Source organism: Chiloscyllium punctatum, chromosome 9 (genome assembly GCF_047496795.1).
Source record: "Chiloscyllium punctatum isolate Juve2018m chromosome 9, sChiPun1.3, whole genome shotgun sequence".
NCBI classification, from domain to species: domain Eukaryota; kingdom Metazoa; phylum Chordata; class Chondrichthyes; order Orectolobiformes; family Hemiscylliidae; genus Chiloscyllium; species Chiloscyllium punctatum.
Window position 1 is genome coordinate 115,256,840 of NC_092747.1, and position 21,678 is coordinate 115,278,517.

At 39.4% G+C, this 21,678-nt stretch overlaps 1 protein-coding gene across 1 annotated transcript in view; it reads right to left on the minus strand.

Moving 5' to 3' along the window:
* The window catches only part of LOC140481034 (T-cell surface protein tactile-like), a 110,316-nt gene that overhangs the window by 27,860 nt on the left and 60,778 nt on the right, over positions 1-21,678 (minus strand). Inside the window, exons 3-7 of the mRNA XM_072576631.1 lie at positions 17,477-17,595; positions 9,294-9,507; positions 5,855-5,919; positions 4,777-4,864; positions 3,859-4,035 (exon numbers count right to left, since the gene is read on the minus strand). Of these exons, the coding sequence (XP_072432732.1) occupies positions 3,859-4,035; positions 4,777-4,864; positions 5,855-5,919; positions 9,294-9,507; positions 17,477-17,595 (663 nt within the window). The remainder of the gene's footprint in view (positions 1-3,858; positions 4,036-4,776; positions 4,865-5,854; positions 5,920-9,293; positions 9,508-17,476; positions 17,596-21,678) is intronic.

The window sequence follows — 21,678 nt, forward strand, 5'->3', positions numbered from 1 at the left end:
TCAACCAATTTTCTGATGTTTTGTGCTCTGGAAATCCTACTGATGAAGTTTTGTTTTCAAAAGTGGAATAAAACTGAGATTTCTCATTGATTCTACTGGTACTAAGGCAGTATTCCTATGGTATTTCAATCAGTGCCCACTGAAACCATTGTGCTCAGTCCTCAACCAGTTTTAAATACACTTTAACCTGGAGTAATAGTAGGTAACCAAGATATTTATGCTATAAAGAATTGCACTGTAAAACTTTTAGCTTTTCTCCTTATTTCTCCATTTTTGTATCTAATCGATTTTAGTACCTAAGATTTGTACCTTGGTACTTTGTACCTAATAGGGCGTTGTGAGTAGCGTCATTGTACAGTTTTCACTGTACTTCTTTACTTTGTCCTTGAGTACACAAGACAATAAACCTAATTCTAATTCTAATGATAATTATATTTGTGTCTCAGATCTGACAATATTCCCTTGAAAGTCAACATGAAGTTTATCAATGGGTTATAAACAGAATTCTTTGCTCATAGATCAGTAGGAGACAGCATGAGGCCTAGTTTTTGGTTGCAGTTTAAGTGACTACCTCTGTTCAATCTGCTTTTCTGATTGAGAAGTTAAGAGACTCACACAACCATTTTTAAGTTAATTAAAGATATAAGCTCATGGAACACTGTGAATTACTACTATTGATTCCACCTGTACAAATCAAGTTGGAATATATTTGTCTGGTAAATGTTTTGTGAGAAAGTTGCAGTCCTCTCTCACTACATACAGCATCCACCATTGCTTGAGGGGATATATTTGAAGTTTCCAGGGTCAGCTTAAAAAGTGTCTTTTAGTTTTCCTTGTATTCAGCCGGAAGTGAAAACAGCAGTAGATTATTTCTAGATTGTCTCAGATTGATACAAAACCATTATCATTCCCTGATTGAGTATTGAAAACCTTGTACATTGCTTGTGTCCTGTGATATCAGGAGAGGATGGCAATTAAACTTCTTACAAGAAATTCCACTGTATATACTCAAGTGTTGGTGTACAAAATTCCCATGATATAAAATTATTCCTCTTAAAATGACATTTTCATATTCATGCTGGCATTAAAGAGTTATGTTCAGAATGCAATTTGTAGTTAGTTTGTTGCCATGACAAAAAAAAAGTTTTTATGATTACTCCAAAGTGTCAACTGTCTTTTCAATATGTGCATTATTGAAATATACTACTTCTAGGAAGTCAGATTTGGTTCTTAAGTATTCTACGTCTTATTGTTGCAACAATTGATTTGAGTTGCAGATTATCTCAGTTACATTATCAAGAAAGATAACTACAATGTAAAAGGGGCGCTATTGCTTCATTGCAGTGTATAAACAAACACAGAAGTTTGAACCTTCGCATTCTGATGAATAACCAAATCATGTACTGGGTAGGATCTAAAAATCGACAGCAGGACCCAACTGTGGGATTCCTGGTAAAAACAATGACTGCAGATGCTGAAAACCAAATACTGGATTACTGGATTTCGCTGCTCGTTGGATGCTGCCTGAACTGCTGTGCTCTTCCAGCACCACTAATCCAGTATGTGGGATTCCTGTCCCATTCTTATTGCTGGCAGATTTAATTAACACAGGAAAATGAGCAGCTTTTGAGGCCATACCCACCTGTCCCAATATTGTCAGTTTCAGTGCAGAAGCGGATATTTCATACCCACTGTAATTTTCCTGGATCTGGCTCAGTTTCGTAAGGCAACATATTTCACACCAGCTCAGAGTTGTCATGAGCCAAGAGGGAACCATGGTTTAGAGTTAAAAACTGTATGAAAGATAAGTTCTAAAAATATTGCCATCTTTACATCATTATCAAATCCTATATTACAGGTTATATGAGCTTTCAATAAAATGGTAACCCTTTGTTTTACAAAGAGTAACTGGCCACCGAATTGAACAGCACTATGGAGATGAAAAATGGGCAATTTTGGATTACCCTACACACTCCTGAGTACATTATCCAATGATTAAAGTGCTATTTTGCATTCCAAATTAGTGAAGTTCAGATTTGACTGTGTGAGCCATCATTTCTCCTTTATGCTTTCCTCGAGTTCAGCTGACCCTTCTGTTGGCTGTTTCAAAGCTTTGGCGGAATGATCAAATTTCTGACTGCCTTCGAGGCAATAATACATTCATCTTATGATGTTTTCTGGACACACTTATTCAATGGAATCTCATTGCAAAGGTTTTGCTAAATTCAAAACCAATTATTGATTTAACATACCAGGGGTATTTATAGTCATTCTGTCAAGGCTCTGTATGAATGCAACTCTGAGTTCAAAACCCAGAAAATAGAGCTCTGAGGAAGGGTCACTGGGTTGGGTTAGTCACCTTAGAGCTGACTCCAGGGTAGTAACATTTACTGAAACACCAAGGAGATGCATGGTCAGTGTTGTGGGAGGTGGGCTTGGTGATGGTACTGAGGGAAGGTGATGTATGCAGGGCACATGCCCTGGCAGCACAGAAGTGGTCACTGACCTGCTTGCCTTACCACTGTTCCTCAACACCGTGGGGTTGACTCTGAACTAACTAATAGGGCTTCCCGTACTGGTCCTCTGGGAACAAGATGCTTCTCCTGTGAACCACCCCACTCCATCCGACTTCAGCTCCCTATGGGAGAATCCCAGTGCCTTCTTCCCCTTCTCTGAAATGCTCAGTCTCTCTCCTTGACTGAGTAGAGAGTCTCGGAATTCCAGTGCTTAATCAAGTGTGCAACAGACTTTTAAAGATAACACAGGTACAAAGGATGCCAGGGTTTCAACAGATGCCAGCTGACTGGCGAGCTGTTGTAGGAAAGATGGATAATAAGATTTGGCAGAAATCAGTCGTGACAGATCACAGAGGGGCAGTTTAGGTAATTAATGAGACAATTTTGGTAAGATAGAGTGAGAAATCTTACTAGGTCTCATGCCAAAAAAAACACACCAATATCAGGTGCAACTTGAGACTTAATCAAAAAAAAGTAAAATGCAGCCCTGTTTGTTTGTCATGACAGATTTTGGGGTTTGTCAAAGACATTCCAATGTTACGGTAGGTCTTGTAAGTTCTGTTTATAGTGAATACTGAGTGGGTTGAGGGGAAAGTGAGGCCTGCAGATGTTGGAGGTCAGAATTGAAAAGTGTGGTGCTGGAAAAGCACAGCAGGTCAGGCAGCATTTGAGGGGCAGGCGAATCAACATTTTTGAGCATTCCTGAAGAAGGGCCCAAATTGTCGACTTTCCTGCTCCTTGGATGCTGCCTGACCTGCCGTGCTTTTCTAGCACCACACTTTTCGACTCTGAGTGGGTTGAGAGGAGTGTGATTTATGAGGGATTAGGAAAGTGAGAGAAAATAGGGATGAGGGTTTACGGAGAGTATGGGGGCAAAAGGAGGTATTGGTGCGAGGTTGTTACGAGAGGTAAAGGTGAGGGAAAGGGTAGTGATTGAGGCTACAGGAGGATCCACATTTACCTCTGGAAGTGGAGAACTGTATTAATGAGCAGAGGCTGGCCTAGGAACATCATAGCCTCGTTTCGTTTCATTCATTTCCACCTTTGGCTTTCAGTTTCTGAAGACAGGCCTGACTCAAGCTTTGTCCCTGACACTCCACCAGGAAAATAATATGGCAGGCACTGCCAATCAAAAGGCAGGAACACAATGTCAAAAAATCCTGTAAATCTCTGATTCTCAGTTCCAAGATAAAAATCAAGCCTGGCATAGAAATAACAGGGATGGAGAAATCAGAGATACTGAGAATATTACATTTTACTGAAACTTAGTCTAACACTAAGTGGATTGTGTGGTTTAATGGCCACTAACAGTCTGAATCATTTTGTTGCAATCAATACTCACAGTTATTGAGAGGTATCATTTTGGAGTGCATCATTCTGCTCTCATTTCCAGGCAGTAAGAACACAGCTTCACACCATAAAAACTTCCAATGATTTGTTTCAGTCTCTAAGGACAATCTTTGCTTCACCTCATACAAGCCGCTTGAATCCAGGAGGATCACTGATTCTATAACAACATCTGAAAGAATATGTCAGTCCAATTTCAATGTTTTTCTTATGCAACACCAACAACCCACAAATATGACATATAAGATAGAGAAGTAAAGGAACGTTCAATTGTGTAACACCTTTAGGATATTCCAAAGCATTTTATAACCAAGGTCACTGCTGTAATACAGGAAACAAGGCAGCAAAGTTGCATCTCGTAAGATTCTTCAAACAGCAGTAAGTAGTGTTAGTTTTAAAATTAGCTGGTTGAGAGACTGCCCTCTGAAATGACCCAGAAGCTATTCAGATCAAGGGCAATTAAAGATGGGCAAAAATGCTGGTTTGGTATAACATGAAAAACTAATACAAAAGAGGATACAGGATGAACGGTATGATAATTCCGCAACAACAGAGGTGTTGGGAGAAATGGTGCTGAAGTAGTACTGAGCTTGATTAGTGTTTTAATGAAGTGCAATGGGCAGTGTGCAAATGAAGGGTCAATGATAAATTCTTATGGGACCACAGTTATTACTGAGGGAATGGGAAAATGGCCAAGTGAAATTTCAGCAAGGATAGATAAGAATGCAACCAGATGAATGCAGTGGAGAGTTGTTAGGTGGTCAACCAGGTCAAAGATGAAGAAGGATGAGTTTCATCTTCATTGCCTGCCTGACAATTCTGGATTCATCATCTTGTTTTTCAGTGAGTGACTGAGTGACACTTACGTAATCACCAATAACTACGGTTTTAGTAAAATGTAAAGTTTTTCTACCATTATCCCCATCTTGAAGCGGAAGTCCATCAACGTAGAATGTGATATTTGGCTCTGGATATGCTCTTTGTGAGATGCAGGTAACATTCTGAATCAAAATAAAACATTGTTTTATTTATAATTTCAAGGAAAATATTCAAAGATAATGAATGGCATAGTTGATAATGCTTTTGTTTGTTCACATTTTAAGATGTATGAGAGATTTTTAAAATTCCAGCAGATTAATTTGATGTGACATTTCATTCCCACTGGCTACCTAAGAAAGTAAAAACAATGACTGCAGATGCTGGAAACCAGATTCTGGATTAGTGGTGCTGGAAGAGCACAGCAGTTCAGGCAGCATCCAAGCTCCTTGGATGCTGCCTGAACTGCTGTGCTCTTCCAGCACCACTAATCCAGAATCTGGCTACCTAAGAAGTCTAGTGCTGGAAGTAAAATTTCAGTTGGCTTAAGATTCTGTCAGTGCTAGGTAACATCTAGGTAAATTTATATGATAAAAATGTTGTTAAACTAATAAACTTCGAACATTAACTAAACTATCAAATCTTCCAAAAAAACAGGAGTTAGCAAAGGCCAATGTACCTTGACAAATGATTTAACACTAAAATATTGAATCTGATGAACCATCCACATCAGCAATATTTTACATCAATCATCACCTTATGAAGTTGTTTTCAATGTCGGAGGGCCACCATTAAAGTGTCAGATATAATATGACATTCTGTATACAAGACCATGTTTGGTAGTCAAGGCAGAGGGCAATAAAACTGCATTAGCTTTGATGAAAAAGATTGAGAGTTTAAGAAGAAAGCAACTTTCCATTTAAACCAATCACTGTTTCCCTTAATCATTTCTCTTTCAAAGGCACTTATCCCAGCATCAGGAAGATGGGGTTTCACCGAGAGTTGCACCCATCTACTCCTCTTTCACCATCTCCATCTCGTTACCCCCTTTTTTAAATTATACTGTTATTATGCATTAACTTCAGCAAAAGATGATTACAACACCAAGACAAACTGCAAGGGAATCTTAAGGGTGAAAGCAGAACAATATTAGTGGAGGAGATTACAATATTTACCAAGTGTAGCTTGGTCAAAGGAAAATAGTTCAGTTCCTCGTGAATTTCTGGAGTTGTCGGTTCAGCTGAAATATAGAGATTCCAAAATTTATGCGGTTGAAAAGATTTGTCCCTACCTTAAATGTGATAGAAATAACCCATAAACGCACATATTAAACATAAACAGTACAAAAGTCAAATGTCAAGCATCACTTAAGCACTTCTTAATTCCTGGAAATGCGTACAAATATAGCACTTGAGATAAGTTGTGAGTTTGAGACATTAGGTAGAAACTTTTAAAAACGAAATCTTTCAGTGGTGCTTTTCTTAGTTTGACTCAGTGATGAAACTTCTGACTCTAAAGCAGTTTAACATTTATGCCACACTCCATGGTTTAAGCATATTACCAAAACAGTAGAGGCAAATATTTTAATGTCAAGAATGCCATTTTTTGGATGCAGCTTTAAACTGAGGTCTTATTTTCCTGCTCAGTTAGATGTGCAAGATCATATTATACAATACAAGGAAATTGCCCAATACCATGTCCAATGTTTCTCCCTCAGGTAACTCCAAAGCTATTATCAACATCTTAATTTAAAGATTTATTCCCATTCACAATCAGAGATAGATCTTCATCTTCATCGCCTGCCTGATAATTAGGTTGAGCAGATTCTCTGCCCCTTATAAAATCCTTCCAATTTTGATTCCATTCACATAAATGTAATGGAAATGTATGTTACTGGAATGATGGATAATCTGTTCTGCTTAATTATTGCCCAGATGTCCACAGGCAAGTTTTCCAGCAGAACCTGCCAGATAGCAATCAAAATTAGCTTTTCCTCTTTGCCGTACAATAAGGTTACTTGTAGTGCCCTTTACTTTTCACTTTCCTCCAGCTGTGATCAGTTAACTACCAGAAAACAGAAATTGAAACTGGAGTTGTATTCTCCATGTATCTTAGCTGCACAATAGGCAGTGAATTCTATTACAACCAGGTGAAGAGGGCTAAATCTATTGGCCTCTTTTAAACCCTTGTGGTTAGTCAAAACAAATACTTTTATTAGCTCAAAGATAATATACTTAAATTAGTTACAATCAAAATTAAGGCTCCAATTACAAGGTTTATTTAATGAAGAGGAAATGTATTATTTACCAGTGCTGAAAATAATAATAAAATGTGACACCAGATGCCCTCAGAAATACGGATATAAAGTTTAATTTAATCTCATACAGAGAAGAAGAATAAAGCTATGCAGTTCAAAGTTTGGGAGAAGATTTGTAGCTCGAGTGCTTGTTGTTACGGTTCTGTTCGCCGAGCTGGGAATTTGTCTTGCAAACGTTTCGTCCCCTGTCTAGGTGACAACCTCAGTGCTTGGGAGCCTCCTGTGAAGCGCTTCTGTGCTGTTTCCTCCGGCATTTATAGTGGCCTGTCTCTGCCGCTTCCGGTTATCAGTTCCAGCTGTCCACTGTAGTGGCCGGTATATTGGGTCCAGGTCGATGTGTTTGTTGATAGAGTCTGTGGATGAGTGCCATGCCTCTAGGAATTCCCTGGCTGTTCTCTGTTTGGCTTGCCCTAAAATGGTAGTGTTGTCCCAGTCGAATTCATGTTGCTTGTCAGAACACTACCATTATAGGGCAAGCCAAACAGAGAACAGCCAGGGAATTCCTAGAGGCATGGCACTCATCCACAGACTCTATCAACAAACACATCAACCTGGACCCAATATACCGGCCACTACAGCGGACAGCTGGAACTGACAACCGGAAGCGGCAGAGACAAACCACTATAAATACCAGAGAAAACAGCACAGAAGCGCTTCACAGGAGGCTCCCAAGCACTGAGGATGTCACCTAGACAGGGGACGAAACGTTTGCAAGACAAATTCCCAGCTCGGCGAACAGAACCACAACAAAGCTATGCAGTTACAAAGCCTTGGTATCCTGGAGGAATTAAATTTAACATGAGAGCAAAGTTGTTTAACTGATCACTGGTGATCTCAGCATCAGTGAAATTTGTAGATACCCTTAAGAATTTGGTAAATGATTCTACCTTCAATTTGCTTTTTCACTAGGTACTGTTTTTGAGATGGGGAGGAAACAGAGAGAGAGAGAGAGAGAGAGAGAGAGAGAGAGAGAGAAAGAGAGAGAGTATCGTCCATTCTTTGCTACTATAAATCCATACATTACTTTTTCTCCTTCTATTGCTTGAAACCAGTTGCTGAAATAGGTTTCGTTTGCGTATTCCAAGTATGGCTCCAATGTCTCTCCAACTAGATACACTCTGGCAATCATCCATGTTCAATATATTCCATTTATTAGGCACATGCTAATTTAAACAAAATATACTTTATTTTTGACTTCTCTTTCAGTAACTGGTTTCAGTGCCTTCAGGTAAAATGGTAATTTCAGTTCAGACAGTTTTATTTATCTGAATTGATTTCCTGAACTTGCCTCGATCTATGGCCGGGTGATTTTTGCAGTCCTTTTAGGTCAGCATTTGTCCATTTATAACCAAAATAGTCCATAAAAGGTCACAAGCATTTAAATCAGATGGTGGAAGTTGCAAATTGACATTCTGTATCTTACTACTATTGTGACAATTCATTAACCCAACAGTTGAGTAGTGTGTCTTTAAATGTATTGGTACAGCCAAGTGTTTGTGCACAAACATCACAATGAGGTCCTTTCTAAAAAAAAAAGTGAATTTATTTTCTTCAGATTTAGTTATTCTTTCAGGTATGGCATTTATTGTTCATCCCTAGTTTGATATAAATGAAGGATCTGCCGAATTACTTGAAAGCACAATTAATACTGAACCACACTGGTGTGGAACTGGAGTCATGCTTGGTCTGATTAACGTGATTTATTTATTGTCACAGACTGGATTTATTCCATTTTCTAAACTTATTAAGGAACCAAGCAGTGTTTTTTATTTGGATGTCACAATCTGACAGCATCATAGTAACATTTACAAATAACAGATTTTTATATCCAGATTTCTTAAAATCAATTAAAAACATCAAAGCAAAAGTTGAATTTTTGTTCTCTAGCTTATGATTTCAGTAACACGACCATAACAGTACTCTTTCCATGAATGTTTGTTGTTGATTTTAAATCTTACTCATTGAGAAAGAGGAACTATGCAAGAAGGTCCATGCATCTGATTTGCAATGCTTTCAAATTTCTAGTTATTCTTGGAACATTGGCAACACTATAAATTATACATTCTGACCAACCTATCCCTCTCCAAACCATTTCCATAATTTGCATTGTTATCAAGCATATGAAAACAGCAGAGCTGAGAAAACTTCCTTGGAGGTCTACATAATGCCAAGCAGGCCCACAAAGTGTATGAACATTACAAATATGTCTTCTAATTCACTTTTAAACTGAATAAGGGATTGCTTACCATTACAATGACTTTAAAACAATTAAACATTTTATTTTTCAACGGGCTTACCAAATACGTTGACTTTAGTTGTGACGTTAGTCCTTTGATCATCTAATGTCGTCACCTGACAGATGAATTCCCCATCATCCACTGCCAGAACAGGATTGATCTCCAAACTATAGTTTGTCCCTAATTGGATTCTGTCTTGGTATTGGCTGGAAATATTAATTTCAGATCCAAGACTATTTGACTGAGTAAGTTTTTCAACAGTTCCATTGCTTTTCTATTAAAATAAAACAAATTAGGAAGAAGAGTTAGCTTAAAAGTCACATCTTAACTATCAGACAAATGTTCAACCATCACAGAGGAGTCCATAAATGTATCGATTATGTGGCCCTGTGCACAATATTAATGCACACTATCCTCCGCACAACATTTCATTCTCGAGTCAAACTACAAATATATTGCTCCTCTTGATATGTTGTAGTTATACCATTATTTGAGTAAAACTCATGACATCCAACTTTTAAAAGGACCGGAGCCTGTAATCTTTCCTTTTGCACAATGTAAGATGCTTTTACATCACTTCAATTAATACACTGTTATATCAGACAATCTTCAGAATCAGCACTAAAAAGATGATAGTGGGATCAGTCTTTATTAAAGAAATCATTTACCAGAGTGTCAATCATGTGAGAACACAATCATCTGAAGATTTCCTCAAGAGAATCCTGATCTTTCATTGTTACTGCTTCAATATCCTAGAATTCCCTAAGACCATCTTAGGAGAATCATTACCACATGGATTTCAACTGGAATGCATTTCTGAGGATGTAACCCACTCTTCAGAACTAAAAGGGTAAGTTTTCTTAAAAATGCTTTTAATCATTTGTTAACTCCTGTATCTGCAACACAAAGCAATATAAAATTTACAACCACCTCAATGTCCATTCTAACTGTCAGCAAACCAATTTAAGCGATGTACTGAATATTAGGGTTGCGTTGCAGGATTATAAGAAATCTTTTATGCAATGATTGTCTCACTGTGAAGACATTTGCTTTCAGAATTAATTGTCTCAGAGAAGGTAAGAGTGAGCCATGTTCTTGGAGCACTGCTTTCCATCTGGTGTAGATACATTCACAGTATCATCAGGGTTGAAGGGGTGCACTGTTCCTTCAGTCTTGCAACAACATGGGTCATCACATAAATTAAAATAGTTTTTGCAATTGCCAAAAATGGTTGATTAAATACCTTATTCCAGCCATGCTTAAAATGAAAAAGGTGTCAAACAGGTTTCTTAGTAAACACAACTGCTGGTTCATCAAAATAAAACATATTTGATAAAATTGCATGAAATGGTTTACATACCCAATAATGTACAAGAATTAATGCTTAGCTCATTAAATATCAGCAAAACACACACAGACCCTTCAGAAAAAGAGTGAAAAAAGACTGTTTTGCAGACAATAACTTAAAAAAGAATCCACACTTTTGTAGAATCTCCACAGTGTGGAAGCAGGCCATTCAGCTCATGGAATCCACATCAACCTTCTGAAGCACATCTCACCTAGCCACAATCTGTTCTGTTGAAGATAATTGTAACATAACAACTTTACTTTCAATGTAACATAATCTTCAAATCCGCTGAGAGATAAAATGGAAATTCAAATAAATCTTTCAATGAGATTATACTCGTTGTCCTCATATAATTTCTTGAGATTGACATGTTGTCTCAGTCTTTTTTGTAGAAGAAGACCTTGCAGATCTCAACTCAATACAGAGTCATAGAGATGCACAACACCGAAACAGACCCTTTGATCCAACTCGACCAGATATCCTAACCTAATCTTGTCCAATGTGCCAGCACTTGGCCCATATCCCTCTAAACCCTTCCTATTCATATACTCATCCAGATGCCTTTTAAATGTTGTAATTGTACCAGCCTCCACCATTTCCTCTGGTAGCTCATTCCATATACACACCACCCTCTGCGTGAAAACGTTGCCACTTAGGTCCCTTCTAAATCTTTCCCCTCTCACCTTCAACCTGCTCCCTCTAGTTTGGGACTCCCCCACCCCAAAGAAAAGACTTTGTCTAATTACCCTATTCATGCCCCTCATGATTTATCAACCTCTATAAGGTCACCCCTCAGCGTGTGACGCTCTAGGGAATACTGCCCTAGCCTATTCAACCTCTCCGTATAGCTCAAATCCTCCAACCCTGGCAACATCCTCATAAATCCTTTCTGAGCCCTTTCAAGTTTCACGACATTCTTCCTAGAGGACGGAGACCAGATTGCACACAATATTCCAAACGTAGCCTAACCAATGTCCTGTATGTCGATATGTTTCAACAAATGGCTGTCGTGGTCTTTGTGTATCCTGATTTATAAGGCTATTAGATATAGGAACACAATTAGATCATTCAGCCCAATTGGGTCTGCTCCAATGTTCGATCATGGCTGTTATGTTTTGCAAGTCCATTCATCTATCTTCCCCCTGTCGCCTTTATTCCTCTTAATAATCAAGAACATATCTATCTCTGTCTTAAGTTCACTCAATGATTTAGCCTCCACAACCTTTTGTGGCCATGAGTTCCATAGATTCACCACCGTCTGGCTGAAGAAAGTTTTCCTCATCTCAGTTCTCAAGGGCTGTCACTTCACTCTGAGGCTGTGTACTTGGGTCCTGGTCTCTCATATTACTGGAAGTATCTTCTCCATGTCCACTCCATCCAGATCTCTCTGTATTCTGTAAGGTTCAATCAGATACCCCACCCCCCAATATCTGTCTAAACTCCACTGAGCACAGACCCAGAGTCCTCAACTGCTCCTCATATGACAAGCCCTTCACTCCCAGAATCATTCTTGCAAACCTCCTCTGGACTCCCTCTGATGCCAGCACATCCTTCATAAAATATGAGGTCTAAAACTGCTCTCAATATTCCAAATGCAGTCTGACCAGAGCCTTATATAGTTTCAGCAGTATACCCCGTAATTTAACTCTCTTGAAATAAATATTAACATTGCATTTGCCTTCCTAATTACCAACTGAATCTGTGTTTTACCCTTAAGAGAATCCTGAACTAGGACTCCCAATCCCTTTGTGCTTCAGGTTTCTGAAACCTTCCCCATTTAGAAAATTGTCTATGCCTCTATTCTTCCTACTTAAATGCATTAAGAAAGTGACATTGATTCTGTAGCTCAGAGCAAACAGGCTGTTACTATTTTATCTTGTGATGGCCCCTAATGAGTTGCAAAACCAAGTCAAATCCTTATGAACCTTATCCCATCTATCCATAGTGCTTTGTGCTGAATTTATGAAGCTCAACTGATTCCCCTATCCACAATTCATGGTGTTTGGTAGTCAGCCACCAGACATCTTTTTAAGGTTTTCACAAAATCCTCTGTGCTTATTGTACGTGTGGTTCCCAGCTGTTTGGTAATAATTCAAATTTGAATATTTAGCTTTATGAACTGAATTGCATATTACACCAAGTACAATTTCTTCATAAAATGGGTTAATTCTTTAAATATTCTCAACCAAGGAGAAGAATCCTGTCTTCCCTGGGGTATCAGCATAAGCCATAAGTCCTTCGTCTCAGGAATTACTTTTGTAAATCTTTCCTGTCCTCCTTAATGCCTTGACATTCTTCCTAAAGTGTGATTCTCAGCACTGGACTCAATACTCCAACTGAGGTCAAAGCAATGGTTTATTAAGTTTCATGATGCTCTACTCTCCCTTTTTAATGAAATTCTGATGTATCAGATTTGAATAGCTTGAAACTCCAATTGGGATGATGTTGTCAGCTATTCCTGCCAGCACAATAGGAAATTCAATGAAACAATATTCCTGATAAACTTTGGATTATTTGAAATTGGCGCACATGTTTGAAACATCAACCAATCAGATCAAAGCTGGGTCATGTGAGATTGGGAGATTCAACCATCAGATTTGTCAACCATGCTGAAGCACAAGGTTAACATTTTGTGATAAGTCAAGTATCAAAGAAGGGCACCTGAACAAATCAACCACACATCCATTGATATGTTTCCAATGTGAGGACTGACATGTGAAAACATCAAAGTGAGAAAAGCCTCCACTTCCAGCAATGTCTCTGATCCCACACCCCCTTTATGTGGATATCCTGATAAAGTCCTAAAGGCCAAAGGTAACCTTGTGCATCCAAGTACTTGATGTGCTTGTCGTTACATTGGTGGATTCCTGTTTAATAAAAAAAAAACTTGTTCGCAAGAATCAATAGTTTGATAGCTTAGAGTGTGTTCCACAGTGATGACCATGATGTGGAAGTGCCGGTGTTGGACTGGGGTGGACAAGGTCAAAAAGTCCCATGACGTCAGGTTATAGTCTGACAGGTTTATTTGAAATCACAAAGCTTACAAAGTGCTGCCCCATTATCAGGTGAAGTCACTTCATCTGATGAAGGGGCAGTCAAAGAATCATAGAGATGTACAGCATGGAAACAGACCCTTTGGTCCAACTCATCCATGCCGACCAGATATCCCAACCCAATCTAGCCCCACCTTCCAGCACCCAGCCCATATACCTCCAAACCCTTCCTATTCATATACCCATCCAAATGCCTTTTAAATGATGCAATTGTATCAGCTTCCACCACTTCCTCTGGCAGCTCATTCCATACATGTACCACCCTCTGCGTGAAAACTTTGCCCCTTAGGTCTCTTTTATATCTTTCCCCTCTCACCCTAAACCTATGCCCTTTAATTCTGGACTCCCCCACCCCAGGGAAAAGACTTTGTCTATTTATCCTATCCATGCCCCTCATAATTTTGTAAACCTCTACACGGTTGAGATTTCAAATAAACCTGTTGGATTATAATCTCGTGTCATGTGACCTTTGACATAATGATGACAGCATAGAATGCATGTTTGTGGGATAAATGTTTCTGTTGCTGCGCCATACTATTTAGCCACCTGAGCTAAGGGACATCAGGGAAACTACCTTAGAACATGTGTACATTATTAATGGAACCTGCTTGACTTTCTGTTCAATCTGCAATTCCTACTTGATTCTTCCCTCTTTACCATAACCATAGGAATACACATTGAAAATCTGCTGCTATCTCTGACAATATCTATTCAATAAGGCTGTGTGTTTTAAAAAGTCAATTTGATTGATATATGAATCTTTGCTCACTTTTCTGAGGTTTCCAAAAATATTTTGACCAATAGATTGGTTGATAGTTAAGTTAAAGGCTTTTCCTACCAAAGATCATTAACCTATTACCAACATGCTATTTTCATTTTAAGTTACCTGCACACAGGAGTTTAAACATTCAATTCGTGCTGCTTGTGAGAAGGGTTTCAAAAACATTAAATTGTAAAGCTTTAGGATAAATGATCTGAGTGAGCCATCAGTTTGAACAGAAAGTATTACATATTCTGTGATTTCAATGGAACCACTTCACAGCACTGTTCAGATTCCAGTTGTTGGGTCCCAGTTTTGCAAATATGAAAAACATAGGTTGTGCTGTCCAAAGGACAAAGTTGTAGCAAAAGCTACTAGACCATTGGAATCGAGAATAGCACTAAAATCACCAAGTATAACAGTTGAGAAATATTTGCTTTTCTGGGGAGATGGCCGCCTAATGGCATTATCATTGAACTGTTAATCCCAGAGACCCAGTTATCACGCTGGGTATGCAGGTGCAAATCCTGCCATAGCAGATACTGGAATTGGAATTCAAGAAAAAATCTGGAATTAAGAGTCCAATAATGTCCATGAATCCATTGTCAGGAAAACTCCATCTGGTTCACTGCTGTCTTTTAGGAAAGGGAACTGTCATCCTTATCTGGACTGACCTAAAGGGAACTCCAGACCCATACAATATGATTGACTCTTAATTGTGCTCTGGGCAACAAATGCTGGCCTAGCCAGTGACACTCTCAAACTGTGAATGAATAAAGATAAAGGTGTGCTGCAGCTAGTATCTGAAGGAAATCACTAAGCATAGCTGCCCAGAGATGATCTTAACATTCAGTTGATCATGTTATAGTCTTTTCTGTGGTGCATGGAACATCATTTTATGAAATGAAATAGGAATGGCAGAGTAATGGGCCGCAATCCCAGAGCATCTATAGTAATTGGTTTAAAAAGCAGTAGTGATTCAATGTAGCACCTGATTTGAATAATTATGAATTAAAATTTGCATTAATTATGTTGAATGTACTCTTGGGTTTGCAAGGCCACCTATTCATCAAACATGAATTACTTAATTTCCACACTTAGACAAGTGTATCAATTTCATGTGAACTAATGGTGAAAGATTCAATGTTTTATGTCATGAATGAGCTCCCAACGGAAACTGAGTTCAGATAAACCATAGTGATACAGTAAACTGGGTTGGAACACTTTGAGCAGCTAAGTCCCCCACAGAATAAAATTCAGAGATACTCAAGAAATAGGACTTTGCTTTAGATCAATGCAGCATGTTTAAATCAATCTTTTATTTCTGGAGGCTAGATATTTTTGAGAATAATTTTATCCCTCCCACTCTATCTGCTGTGTTGAGGGTTAAATCTGTAAAGATGTGAAACCTGATGTACTGGGAACACATTGACTTCCAATTTAATTGCTGCATGTTTGGGAGTGCCTGAGCAATATGTTCTGGAGAGACAGATCTGTGGCTATAAGATTAAATGAGGCACTCTTCATCAGATTTTGACAGTCAGTTAAATTTAAAGCAGGACTATTTGGTTTTCAAAGGCTGGAGAATTCTAGCAGCTAGTAGGAGATTAGATCTCCCGGCTACAGAAGTTAAATGCTTTTTAAAGCATGATCTTCTAATAACATCACAATCTTCCCATATTACTCAAAGCTTTTCTCTCTCCACTTTCTTCCTTACTTCAGAGTTCTGAGCCGCCCAATCTTTTCTTCCAAACTGATCAGATACTCAGTGGGAAAGCGAGTGATAAGTTGCTATTGTAGTCCTGCCACTAGATTGGGCAGGTTCTCTGCAAACTGAAGACTTCTCATTGGCACACATCGCTCCTTCACCATCACCCCGGCCCCGACACAAAATAATTAGGGCCTTTGCATCACAAGAAATGCTGACTGCTCTTTTCTGTAGAATAAGTCAGATGAATATTTTTTGACCGGTGCAGACTCAATGGGCTGAAGGGCCTTTTACTCCTCTGTAGACCCTCTGACTCTATGATGACTGTTCATGTCAGGTTAGAAGCAACCAGTTTGCCTGATACAGCGTGAAAATGTGTCCACATTCCTCTCCTTTAAGACCACATAATAGAAGTATCAATTGATTTCAGAGAAAATGTTTCTATTGATGACCTATTATTTCTGGAGGCTAGATATTTTTGAGAATAATTTTATCCCTCCCACTCTATCTGCTCAAATGTGTTTATCGCATACATGTTGTTCTGGTATAACGTGCATTTCATTAACACGAATTAACTATAACACAATTGATCAATTGTGGTCACAGTTTGGATGATGCAAAAGGTATACTGAACGTGTACAGAGATTTTCTTTAGCGATCTTGTACAACAAGGTTTTCTACAGCTGTTTTCCATAGCGCAGGGTTGCACAGGAGCACAACTCTCGCATTGTAGCAGAACAACCTGTATAAAGAATATTTAATTGTATGTTCCTGATATAGAACTTGGCTTAATGGAATCACAAAGTGGGGGACAGTGAGAGGAGATTGTACACAGCGTAACCAATATTTCTTGCACATTAACAATAAAACCACGGATTATATGCAGACTACACAATGCAAGCCCCTGGCGGAATGTTTAAGAAAGCATCAGAAAATTGATCATCTTCATATGCAATGTTCTATGTTCAATGTTCTTTCATTGAAGGGGTGTTAAATTGGCTTGCCTGGCCTGGTGTCAGCTTTTATGGAACAGCAACACAATGTAATCTTTCAAAAAAATTCCAAATATTTGAATAGAAAGAAACACTCATTCCACCTCTAAAGGCTGTCTATTCCCAATGCTTGTACTAGATCTGAATCAACAGCCTTTAGTGATACCTAAAGGCCACATTGGGTCCAGATACCCTTCTTTTATCATGCGTACTTTAATGGCAGCCAGTGCCATGTCAAACTATGTTACAGTGACCAACTTATAGCAAACATAGTTTGACATGTAGCAGTGATTAAATGACATTAGTAAATACAAAGCTATGCAGAGCCTCAAGATTTGAAACATTTCTGTTTGGTAGAGGATTGTTAAATGCAGGTACATACTCGAAACCACACCAGGCTAATATTTTGCCAAGCAGGAATGTTGAAACCACAAGGGAGTTGCACCGTGCTGTTCACCATTGCTTCAAACACGACCGGTGACACATTGTCCTGTGAATTAACTGCAGAAAAAACATCACAATTAATAAGCATGAAGAAATGAGTATAAAACAAAGCTGAGAGTGATGAGAATGTGAATTGGCTCAGCTTATTAAATAATTAATCCAAAACCTAAAAGTCAAAGGGAGTGATTCTCTCCAAACACTTCAGTCTCTGGTGAGACTATGATGTGCTGTTCTTAAGCTGCAGGGACTGTTTAACTCCTGTTCGGTGCAGTAGTCACCACCTTGGTAAAAAAAAACTTCAAGTGGTTGCTGGGAATGGCCACCTCAAGGAACGATGGAGACCTGATTGGCAGTAAATTGTCACTTGGTAAACTGGCTGTACAGTATTTCGTTAACTAGTGTTTCAATTAAAAATAGCTCTGAATAGCAATCAGCTGACCAGACGAGATCAGGTATGAGGCCACAACTAAAGCTAGATTCAGTTTTCACTTTCATTTCTTGCTGGGAGCTCAAAATTGCTTTTTGAGATGCTTTGTTAGGACTTCACCAACGTGTCATCAAATATACATGACAACTATTCTTTGAGGATGCACAACAATCAACAGACAGGATTGTTGGGGAACACTTCAGCGGTCCAGGACATTCGACCTTGGACCTTCGGGTGACCATCCTCCAAGGCGGACTTCGGGATAGGAAGCAGTGAAAAGTGGCCGAGCGGAGGCTGATAGCTAAGTTCCATACCCATAGGGAGGACCTCAACTGGGACCTTGGGTTCATGTGACACTACAGGTGACTAATATTACACACACACAGACACTCCTACACACACACACATATATACACTCTCTCTCACAGGCACTCACACCTTCACACCCCAGACACACACACACACACACACATACGCACACACATATACATATACATTTGTGGGGTAAATTTGTACTTACAGAGTTACATTGTACTTTGCTCAAAAACTGCATGAATCTATGAAAGACTCTGTTAACTCACTTTTTAGATTAGAATCAGTCTAAACATCTAATCAGAACACAGGGGACTAACACCTTCAACATCTTATCTAGCTGACACCCATTGTTACAGTTAACCTGAGAATGTAACTTTTTAAAAAAGTTTTGTGATTTACATATGAAAGAAGTGAAACTACCATGGTCATTCTAACAGATGAGAGACTTAACAAAATATCAAGGTATTTTTCAATGTATAATTTCAGTTACATCACACTGTAAACTTTTGCTATAAATTCTGTGTCCTACAATTGTGTCCTCCACAACCACCTAATGAAGGAGCGTAACTCCGAAAGCTAGTGCTTCCAATTAAACCTGTTAGACTTTAACCTGGTGTTGTGTGATTTTTAACTTTATTCTTTGAGGACTTCACCTGAATAGAGTGCAGTGCCCCTCTTATCTTTCAGGAGAAGGTGGATGTGTGGTCGTTGGCATCTTGCGAGAAAATCTCTTCAGTCTGCAGAGGAATGGGAAGGATGTAAGGCAAAATGGTGCAGCTCCAGTTGCTGTAGAAGAATGGATAAGACAAGGTGGTGTCCTGCCCCCGGTGAGTACAAGGGAATGTTCTGCTCTGGATCTCCTCCTTCAGCACCTCCAGTGCCATATCTGTGCTTCTATGCACATTCTCCCTCAATTCCCGAGCTATTCAGAGATTTCCATGTGTCTCAGCCACTGCTCTGCATGAAGGCAGTCTCCAAATCTTATTCTTGTTCTTCAGATCAGTAAAGGGCCCCATAGCAGCTTATAAGAACAACTAAAAGCATCACGAAAGGAAACTTCAAAATTAACAACAAGAAATTTTATCATTACATAAAGGAAAAAAGGGTGGCTAGGAGCAATGCTGGCCCACTAAAGACTGAAAGAGGGGATATTGTCAACGACGATGAGGAAATGGCAGCCATGTTGAATAATTACTTTGCATCAGTATTTACAGTCGAAAAAGAGGTTAGCTTGGGCGGCACGGTGGCACAGTGGTTAGCACTGCCGCCTCACAGCGCCTGAGACCCGGGTTCAATTCCCGCCTCAGGCGACTGACTGTGTGGAGTTTGCACGTTCTCCCCGTGTCTGCGTGGGTTTCCTCCGGGTGCTCCGGTTTCCTCCCACAGTCCAAAGATGTGCAGGCCAGGTGAATTGGTCATTCTAAATTGCCCATAGTGTTAGGTAAGGGGTAAATGTAAAAGATGTAGATGTAGGGGTATGGGTGGGTTACGCTTCGGCGTGGCGGTGTGGACTTGTTGGGCCGAAGGGCCTGTTTCCACACTGTAAGTAATCTAATCTAAGTCTGGAGGAAATTAATAATGGATCAAGAATAGGGACTGAATAAAATTAATGTAAGTAAAACATCAATAATGAGATAATTAACAGAATTAAAGAGTCACAAATCCCCAGGATCTGACTGTTTCCATCTGAGGGTGTTTAAGGAAACAGTGGTGCACAGTGTAGTTGCCTTAATTAACTCTTTTAAAGTTCTCTAGGCACTAGAGTCATCCCCCTGAATTAGAAAATTGGACATGTTACTCTGCTGTGTAAAGAAGCACAAAAGAGGAAACCAATGGAATTACAGAGCAGTTTAGCCTAACTTTGGTGGTGGGGAAATTGTTGGAGTCTATAATCAAGGTCACAGTAACTCAACAGCTCGAAATTGTTCAGTTAATTAGAAAGAGCCAGCTTGTATTAATTGTTATTCCTGACAAACCTTATTGAATTTGTCGAAGAAGTGACTAAGCTAGCGGACAGGGGAATGTCTATGGATGTTGCCATTAAGGACTTCTGGAAAGGATTTGATAAAAAGTCCCACTCCAGAGAATGATAACCCAGGTAGAATCCCATGGAATTGAGGATCGATTACTGATGTGGCTAAGAAGTTGGTTGTGTGGAAGGTGACAGAAAATAAGTAGAAAATGGGTAGGTGCATAAATTGGCAGTACGTGACAAGTGGTATCTCACAAGCAGCTACGGTTGGGGCCGCAATTATTCACATTGTTTGTTAATGTCTTGAGTAATTGTGTAGAAATTCATATCCAGATTTGCTGACGACACGAAGTTAGGTGGCATTATAAACAATATAGATGATAGCTTTAAATTACAAAGAGGTATTGACAGGCTAAGTGTGTGGACAAAACTGGGGCAAATGGAGTTCAATACAAACAAGTACGAGGATTTCCATTTTGGGCCAAAAAGGGATAGCACAGGGGACCTTCTAGATGCTATGAAGTTAAATACAGCGGATGTCCAAAAAGACTTAGGTGTATAGATCTTTAAAATGCCACAAACATATGCAGAAAATAATCAAGTGGGCCTAGCCCATTGGTGTGTCGCATGGCATAGTGATAATGTCACTGGATAAGCAGTTGAGAATCCCTTTTTGTTTTTTATGCTTTTTGTTTGGGTGGTATGTTGTCTCAGTGGTCAGCACTGCAGCCTCACAGCGCCAGGGACCCAGATTTGATTCCCGCCTTTGTCGATAGTCTGTGCGGAGTTTGCACGTCCTCCCTGTGTCTGTGTGGGTTTCCTCCCACAATCCAAAAGATATGCAGGTCATGTGAATTGGCCATGCTAAATTGTCCATAGCGTTAGTTGCATTAGTGAGGGGTAAATGTAGGGGGGTGAGTTATTCTTTGGAGGGGCAGTGTGGACTTGTTGGGCCGAAGGGCCGGTTTCCATACTGTAGGGAATCTAACCTAATCTTAACCAAGAAAGATAATGGAATGCACTCTTCCTAGGGGAGTGGAGTACCAGGATGCAGAAGTTATGCTGCAGTTATCCAAAACCCTGGATAGAATAGAACAGCAACAGAATGAAATAAAATAGAAGAGAAAGTAAATTTATTGTCAAATACACTTTTCCATGAAAAATACAGTGAAAAGTTTTATAATTAGTCCCACCACAATGCCTACATCTGTGGCAGAAGACATGTATAATAATTTTTAAAAAGTAAAAGGTAAGACAAAGTTCATCACAGTTCAGTTAATGACTCCTGAGCTTGGGGAAAGCTGATGGAGGAATGGTGGAATACCCTGAAGAAGCAGTTGCGACAGGACCGACACACCGGGCTGCTGGAACACTGGGCTGGAAGCTTCCACCGAAGAAGATCGCCATTCTGGACCGAGACCTCCAC